General features: G+C 32.7%; 1 protein-coding gene across 2 annotated transcripts in view; it reads left to right on the forward strand.

Annotated features, from left to right (window-relative positions):
* The window catches only part of shg (DE-cadherin), a 526,542-nt gene extending 517,669 nt beyond the window's left edge, over positions 1 to 8,873 (forward strand). For both annotated transcript variants that reach the window (XM_088278247.1, XM_088278248.1), the window contains exons 23-24: positions 7,454 to 7,618; positions 8,575 to 8,873. In XM_088278247.1, coding sequence (XP_088134373.1) covers positions 7,454 to 7,618; positions 8,575 to 8,711 — 302 coding nt within the window. In that variant the 3' untranslated portion in view covers positions 8,712 to 8,873. The remainder of the gene's footprint in view (positions 1 to 7,453; positions 7,619 to 8,574) is intronic.
* The last annotated feature ends 591 nt before the right edge of the window (positions 8,874 to 9,464 follow it).

Here is a 9,464-nt window from a genome sequence, read left to right on the forward strand (position 1 = left end):
ACGCTCAACTACCGTTCTAGAGGTCCCGGGTTCGATTCCCAGGGGGGGTCAAATAAATATAAGTGATTTTTTCACTATAATATTTATTCAATATTACCCTGCACTGGTACCTGAAGCGGAGGGCTGATCACCTTCCATTCGTGTGTTAACAATCAAGATAACACTATATTTATATGATGCAGTGCCCTATGCACCATTGGGGTGCGGATAAGGGTTGTTGATATATGAATATGTCATGAATGTACAAGACGCGAATAATGTTTGCAAGTACCTAGTGGTGTGGTTTTTTATTCTCTCTGCCTACCCCTGCGGGGATGCGGCATGATGTTAAGTTAGCCAGTTAAAATATTCATATCCCTCAACCCCCTTGAGGTAAACTAGGCATATTAAATACTTGAAAGCGATCTGGAGATGCATGAATATGGGATGATGAGAGGAATGTTTGCAATGACAGTGTTGTGTGGCGTTCTATTTGCTTTGCTTACCCCTGCAGGGAAGCGGCGCGTTAGTCAGCTAGTTAAAATATTTATATCATGAAATAAATATCTCCCGAGTGGAAAAAATCCAGAAGTATAACAAAAATTTGGACACCCCTAAAATATTATACATTAAAAAAATATTTCAATATTGATTATCGAAATTATTCTAGTAAAAGAGATCAAGCTTATTTTTTTTTGTTTATTATTATTTTTGTCATAAAACAAATGAAATTTTTAAAAACAAATTGTATGCCATTTCGATTTTGTAGTCAAATCCCTCAAAATGTTTTTGAGTTTTAGTTTAACTAGATACACATTTCTATGTATTTTTATTCGTTATGCTGTGTCTAGATTTTTTTAAGAAATACATTTATAAATATTTTTTTCAACAAATACACGTGATTCTAAGACAACAACAAAATTCTTATTTAGAAAATTAGTGCATGATTATTAAGGTAATAAAATTAGGTATTTCGTTAAAATTGTTTGTTAAAATTGTTTTTTTCGCCTCCGTAGTGTAATGGTCAGCACGCTCGGCTACCGTTCTGGAGGTCCCGGGTTCGATTCCCAAGGGGGGTAAAAATAAATATAAGTAATTTTTTCACTGTAATATTTATTCAATATTACCATGGACTGGTACCTGAAGCGGAGGGCTGATCACCTTTCCTTCATGTGTAAAAAAAAACGATCATGATAACACTGCGTTTATAAGACACAGTGCCCTATGCACCATTGGGGTGCGGATAAGGGTTTTCTTATTATTTTATTATTTCGTTAAAAACAACACTTAAAAGAACGAAAACTAAAACAAGGAATACACGAGATTTAAAGACAACAACGCAATTCTCATATAGCAAATTGGTGCACGATTATTTTGGTAATAACACGAGGTGTTTCGTTCATAAACAACGCTTTGCTCTCATAAATCGTTTTAAAAATGATACGTTCTTTGAGATAGTAAATTACAATTTATGTCTCACTTTCTCTGTTTTGAGGGCTGAAGCCGTGCTTTGTGCGTTACAACAAAAGATTTATTCTGTAAAATACTCTGGACTCCTACGAAGTGGGAAATCTCTCTCCTTTCTCTCTCTTTCTTTCTCTCTTTCCTAACAAGAAGGAGGGAAAATAATAATATTAGCATACAATCGCACTCACAACCACTTGAGCCGGTTCAAGGTTGCGAAAAGTTTAAAAGGAACATCATTAATACTTACTTTACTGGTATACTCTAGGGGTGGATTTCAAGCCTATCTTTACATAATAATACACTTTATGACGGTATACTCATTCTTTCGTAACGCCACTAGTAAAAGTTATACTATGCATAATCGAATAATGTATCAGAGTTTATCCATTTTAGCTCAGGATTTGAGGTCGTAAATACTCTCATATCGCTCACTCCTTTCAAGAACGTCATAAATAAAAAAACTCGATTTTTCAGGAGAACGTTTTTAAAGTTTAAAAATATAACACAATGTATTTAAAATAAATATCAAGCCACTTATTGAACTTCTTACTGTGCAACATATGTTTTTAAGCATAACCTGAGGGATTTTTATCCATTTGAAAATTATTTAGTTTATTTAAAAATAATAATTAAACAATGCCTTTTCTTCAAAATACAAAAACAACACTTTCTGTCCAGTAGCGGGTAAATATAAAGTTAAAAATAAGATTCTTTTACTGGGATATAGTACATTTTCTAGACATTCCGAAAACACGCACAACTAAAAATTGTCGATTTTTGATTTACGACGTTCTTGAAAGGAGTGAGCGATATGTTGTATGTTGCATATTAAATTTAGATTTGTAGGAAGTTCATAGTATTAAGTATAACGTATAGAGTTAGATCATTAAAAAAAATAAGCGAAAAGCATATTTAGAGATAGTACATATCGTCCTCATACAGGAGAAAATGACCAAGTGCATTAAAAAAAAAGTGATTATTGATTACTTGACATCTTACTTGCTGTTGATCCAGAAAAAAAACCCAAAGCGTTTTTAAACATAGAAGTATAATACATTGATGGCATTAAAATGACCAACTGCATTGATGACAACAGTGTAAAAACGGTTAAATGGCCCTCCTCAACATTTTACGTTTTGTTAGTTGGTCACTTTCTCCTGTACGACTACGATATGGAGTTTTTAATACTTAACACTTTGATCATTTTGATCATTTAGAAGACTTTAAGTACATTTTTTTTCTGTAGATAGGATAAGTGAAGATAAGGACGTTAATGTCAAAAATACATCACAAACATCCACTTCAATTGAAAAAAATATTTCTTGAATTCTTCGCCTTATAATTGGCGGGAATCGAACCCGCGACACCAGTTTTACAGCCGCTTCTCAACTACGCCACAGCGCCTGTCTGTTTTAATTTTTGATATAAGGACCAGTTTTGAGCTTCAGTTAACGATCCAGGGATATTAAAAAATAAAAACACTAGAGGGAATAAAACAATTTCGATATTCTTGAAATTGAATCCAGGACTTGTAGCGCGATATTCTATTGCGCTAACCATATCACTCTGGTAGCACAATATATATTCGATAATGTTATAGATTAATTTAACATTAATGACATACGGCTAGCGTTCATGTATTCATTTATGTTTTTTGTTGTTGTTTGTATGTATTATGTTTTCAAATACGTTGTTATTAGCAATCTGAGGGAAAACATTTCGGAAGCGATTTTTCATATAAGGATTGACATTTCCCACATCATGAATAAGTATATTTTGTAAGCTGTTTCGGCATAAAATAAAGATTGCGCCGGTAGATGTTGAGATTGATTCCTCGCGGTAAAACTAGAGGGAATATATAATATTTTATAAGACAGATTTCTGAGCGCGAGACGTTTATAGCTTTGTGTTTATTTCACGTTTCTTGGAACATACGTTTTGATGTTTTCTGTATGATAAAATGCTTTTTTTTTGTAGATCCGACCTTTTATTGAATTATTCTCAAATATTTTTCTTTCGTGTGTAAAAACTATTTAAGGATACCATTCTGTAAAAAAACAACATTTTTTATAATGTTTTGCCATATAGGCGACGCGTGTTATATGACAAACAATTTTTTTCTTTGAAATTATTACCTCATGACATTTCGATTGATGACGCTTTATTTCTTATCCATCATTATAATCTATGTCGTTTTAAGCGCCCTTGAAGGAGTATTCTACGAAAATGGCACCTTGTAGATTATATAAAATGATTTCTTCGATCGGAAGCAGGATTATTAATTTTTCCCTGAAATAATCGACTCTCAGGTTAACACAGTGCCAATTCAATACGGTGCCATTTGCACCAGTAAGTTGCGGACAGGGGTTCGCTTAGGAGTTTTGTTTTTTTTTTGGATTTTATTACTAAATTTTTATGTCACTTATCATAAAATGTACTGTTAACTAGTAGAAAGTTAAACTCAATTTGCTCAAACTCAAGTTTTTTTTATGCATTTCACAAGAAAATGTAGTACAAATAATAAATAAAGTACAAAAATATTATATGATATTATATCATAAAAAGATATCGCAAAGGCATGGCCTGTGTGTGAATATACATTTTATTTTAGGTTATAATAAAGGTTACTGAAATAATACAAAAAATATCAAAAATATAACATATTAAAAGTGCTGATATAAAAAAACGAATATTTGATTTTAATACAAAACATAAAAACCAAAAATATATTTAAAAGATATTACCATGTTTTTCATACATAACTCATGTATATAATAAATATTGTTTCTTTAAAAATACTAGCAGAGGGATATTAATATATATTTTTTAAATCTCTATAAATATGTTGTGTTGTTTAAATATCGTTGAAGTTAGTTTCTTGTGGTATCAAATCCGTTTAACCGTTATATATTCTGCAAGCAATAAATATGAATAAATACGCGGTTGGCTTCATGGCACAGTTAAGCTAGGGGTATCGGCCTACCCCGCTAGGGGAAAAACACCCTTCCGCTACAGGAAATAAGGATTGAAATGCCTGTCACACCCTTTTCCGGAGAGGCACAGAAATGATAGATTTGCCGGTTTGGTATTTTTAAGAAGCCTTGCATAATAAAAATGTAGCCCTTTCAATCCGACTGAATGTCTCGGTGAATACAAAATATTTTAGTCGTATTTTTCCCATTCTCACCATTTATATTCGTAACAAATTTCTAGAACAGGGAAACTTTTACGAAATGTTGCTCCTTAATTTTTTTCTGATTCGTTTGAAAGAGGGTACTGAACTCATTCATACGTTTGAAATTTTCTATGCTACTTTTTAATACAACTAAAAGAGAGTCCGCCTCTGTAGTGTAGTGGTTAGCGCGCTGGGCTACCATGCTGGAGGTCCTGGGTTCGATTCCCAAGAAGGTTAAAGTTAATATTAGCAATTTTTCAGTCTAATATTTAGACCCTGGACTGGTACCTGAAGCGGAAGGCTGATCACCTTTCCTTCGTGTATTTAACGATCAAGATAACACTACCTATATATATTATGCAGTGCCCTATGCACCATTACGTGCGTATAAGGGTAAGAAAAAGAAGAAAGAGAGAAAAGAGTTATATAACGTGTTTATTCAAGTAGATTAGTCTGAGAATGTTGGTAATGAAGAAACTCAGTCGCTGGTAAAATATATTATTGGGAAAAGGACAATAATTTTAATTTTAGATAATTTATACAGCGCTATTTTCGTAAAAAAAACTACCTCAATGGTATTTCAATTTGATCAAATTAAAAAAAAATATATTATGGAAACGATTGATTTACGTAAAAGCAGATAAAGTTTATACTTTACCCTTTTGGCAAAGCTTAACCAGTGCAGTTGGTGAAGAAGTGGCGTGGTATAACTGAATTTAGAAATGCCAAAAATCAGTCTCGCTGCAGCGTTCAACTCTATTGGAGTCGAGTCTCACAGTGTGTTTTAAAAAGTAGATAGTTATTTTTTTTGCGAGAATCTCGAAGGAATGCAAAGCTGAGACAATCATCATCGATAAAATAAGTAATCATAATAAAATAAAAATAAGAAAGGTAGGTTGGGATGGTTTAGACATGTAGAACGAATGAGTGAAGAAAGAACGGTAAATTAAATTTATGAGGCGAATGTTGTTGAAAAAGAGAAGCAGAGGAAGAACGAGGAAAACTTGGCACAATCAGGTATGTCAAATACTTGAAAGCGGCCGGGTCAGGAGTCTAAACAATCGGCGGGTATGTATGAGGAAAGGCATGAACGTGGAAGAGGCGTGGAAGAATGTTTTGCAAAGACAGAATGGTATGGCGCTCTATTCTCTCTGCTGCTGCGTGATGGCTAGTTAGTTAGAATCTCGTTGGATGTCACTCAAAAGATACTTTAAAATAATTTTTAAAAACATGCGGTATGTGGATGTATAAAAACATGAGAAGAATGACAAACGAATGAAGTGATAACTTATGCTAACCAATGACAGTTTGGCAGCGCGTAGATTTCCATATTGCTTTCCCACGAATAACTTTCAGAAAAAAAATCCAACGTTCTGTATATTTTCCCAACAACATCGGTCAACAGAGGGTTAACAATGCGATATAAAATTTATAACGTCAGCTGCCAAAGAACAAAATTGTGATTTAAACTTTTTTTGCTGTCAGACAGACAGACACTTGACTTTGCAGTAAATTGAAATTCGAAGTTTGAAAGAAAGTTTTTCCAGCCGTATTAATAAATAAAAAGTAATAAATTTATCAAATTTTCTTGTTTTGCGAAATGTGCTAAGTTATTTCGAACAAGAATATTTTCATGATATCCGACAATATTGAAAGAAATGGAATTGAATACAAAGATGCTTGTATATTGATATTTTATTTTCATTGAAGAAGGGACACTTTTATCGCACTCTATTGTATATTGATATTTTATTTTTCATTGAAGAAGGGACATTTTTATCGTACTCTATTTTATCGAAAAGAGTGGAGAAAGGGCATTTCATTGGAAGTCGTAATTTACTCAGAATCCGCTTTGTGTCAATGATTTTCTGATAAAGCTGTGTAAAATAAAACGCTGTTCCTAATCTAGATGTTCAAATACAGGTTTTTTTTCAAATTAAAATTTACAAACTGAATTGGACGCCTTACAAACCAAATTAGACTTTTAACCAAAAAAAAAAATTTTTGAAGTTATATTGTATTTTCTAAAAATGTTCTATTTTTAATAAATGTATTCATGTTCTGCTACACATATCTTCAGTGTGAATGCCTGCCCATATATTTTATTCTGAAGACTAGCAAATGCGTTAGTCGTCAAGTCGGCAAGGCTTTACGGCGCGCTGTCATAGTCTGTGCGCGCAATGTGTACTCAAGTTTTCAGACAAAATTTTCAATACTCCTTTGAATCATGAGTACTACTTTGAATACATTCAAAAATTCAAACTTTTTGATTAAATATTTTGAATATAATATAACATCCAATTTCTTTTGTTTAACGTCCGATTTGGTTTGTAAAACGTCTGATTTGAAGTGAATAACCTGTACAGTACACTTATGTTTTAAGGTTAAATAAAAATAAATAAAATGTTTTCTAGCGTTTCTCAAGTATGTGAATATAATTCGGGATTTGGACCTCACATAAAAATAAATAAAAAACAGTTTCTGATTGATAAAATCTCTCCTCATCCCACCATAGATATCTCTAGTGACTGTCGCGCACTGTTTTTTGAGTTTGATCAATATATCTTGAAGTTCCGTGAATTGATATTGCAACTACACTACTCAAAGTCTTAGAAGTTTTATACATACCTATACTTATATGATCCAATTTCGAAACATTGTAATTGAATCACTAGAGACATCTATTATTGAGATTAAGAAGCCCCCCAGACTTTCATATTTCTTTTTCATCTATGTTGAGATGTCAAAAAGAATGTATATTGAAATGATAACTGTAGAAAGATACTGAATACGCCAAAAAAATACACATAATTAATAATCTTCTTTTTTCAGCTCCATCTATTAACGGCCCCTCAGTACCGGACATCTCCGGTTTCCTGGACGACAAGAAGCACTTGATAGATCGCGACCCCGACACCAACCCCTTCGATGACGTCAGACACTACGCGTACGAAGGTGACGGCAACACATCTGGATCGCTCTCCTCACTCGCCAGCTGTAAGTTAAAATTAATTTGTTAATTTGAAATTCCTTAATTTGCTTATAAAAAATATTATTTTAAAATAAAATTATAATGACATTAATCGAATATATTACATAGCAATACACCGTTTGCTAAAATTGTGTGTTTCTAAATATGTTCGTAATCAATGGTTTAGAGAAATCGCATTTAATACTTTAAGTTTTTTTAAAATATTTTTAATTTAATCCGGATTTCACATAAAGAATTCGGATAGGGATTTCGATGGGTCAATTTTTAAAAATCCGTATAATTCTGATTGAAATCTCACAAATATTTTATGTATATGAGTACATATTATAATATATTGTAATAAAGATTTTTCTTTTTCAGTTAATGGTGATATTATTTTTAATTTGCGATAATAAATAACAATATGCATTCATACGTAACGTGTTGATAATAATATGTAATATCAGTCCGCCTCCGTAGTGTAATGGTCAGTACGCTCGGCTACCGTTCTGGAGGTCCCGGGTTCGATTCCCAAGGGGGGTAAAATAAATATAAGTGATTTTTTCACTGTAATATTTATTCAATGTAACCCTGGACTGGTACCTGAAGCGGAGGGCTGATCACCTTTTCTTCATGTGTAAACGATCAAGGTAACACTTCGTTTATATGACGCAGTGCTCTATGCACCATTGGGGTGCGGATAAGGGTTTTATTATTATTATTATTAATATCAGATATTGGATTGTTCATCCTTTGGATGATATATCAATATCCGAGTATATATATGTATCTTCGTCTCAAGTTGAAACACCTCTAATATATATCGCAATAAAAATGTTAGATTCACTTGCACTGTTGCTTTATCAAAAAGAAAAACAGGTTTGCAATTGATTTTGCATAATATCTTGTAGTGAAAACTCAAAATACATTTTGAAAATTAAAATGACATGGTTTTAATTTAGGTTTTTGTTTTTCTCTATAGGCACAGACGATGGAGACTTAAAGTTCAACTACTTGTCGTCCTTCGGGCCGCGCTTCCGCAAGCTCGCTGACATGTACGGAGAAGCTCCATCCGACGAGGATGAAAGTCAAGCTCCGGGAGAGGAGAGCTGGTGCTAGTGGATTACCAGGGAGAGTTTGACCTCCCGTGGACACTTTTTCCCTCCAATCACGAGGACCTATTGGTGTAACGTTCCACCGATACAAGTGTACTTTTTATACAACCGACGCGAATTAGAAAAAGAGTGAAAAAAAAACATTTGTGATTTTTTAAAAATAAAATGGAAACTTTTTGGCGAGCTTTTTTGTGATTAGACTAATTTTTACAGTGAGTGTATTATTTTTTTGGCTGGTTTTTTATGTCAATTGTTAATATTTTTGTTCTGATACGAAAAACGATAGTATCTTCGTATTGAACCAGTCAATTTTTAAACGGACATTTAATGTAAAAGACGGTGTTGTCACGTGCTAAGGTAATAGTTTTTAATCATTACAAAATGTCGAACATTCAATTTTTCTTGTCGTCGAATTTTTCCAAGAGGTGTCTATCAATGTTTATATATGATAACGCAAGGCTAAATTTTTAAAATATAGACTGACTAAATATAGCGGGCTGTTATCGTATGGATGTAGATTTTTGTAACGAAATAACTAAAATTATTCATTAATGATATACTGAATGTTCACACGAAAATTCATCGACCCTTTTACATGTTGGATTTTCCGACTTAAATTTAGGTTCTCCTATTTCCTGTTGATCGTCGTTACAGCCTTTGTTATAAATAGTACGAATAACATTACAAAAAAAAATACTGATAATTAAATCATCAAAATATTCGGTTTTTTACTTAACTGCGTTTGAAAAGTTATTGT

This window comes from Brachycentrus maculatus, unplaced genomic scaffold (assembly GCF_059751285.1).
Source record: "Brachycentrus maculatus isolate JH-2025_06_01 unplaced genomic scaffold, ASM5975128v1 h1tg000055l, whole genome shotgun sequence".
Classification (NCBI taxonomy): domain Eukaryota; kingdom Metazoa; phylum Arthropoda; class Insecta; order Trichoptera; family Brachycentridae; genus Brachycentrus; species Brachycentrus maculatus.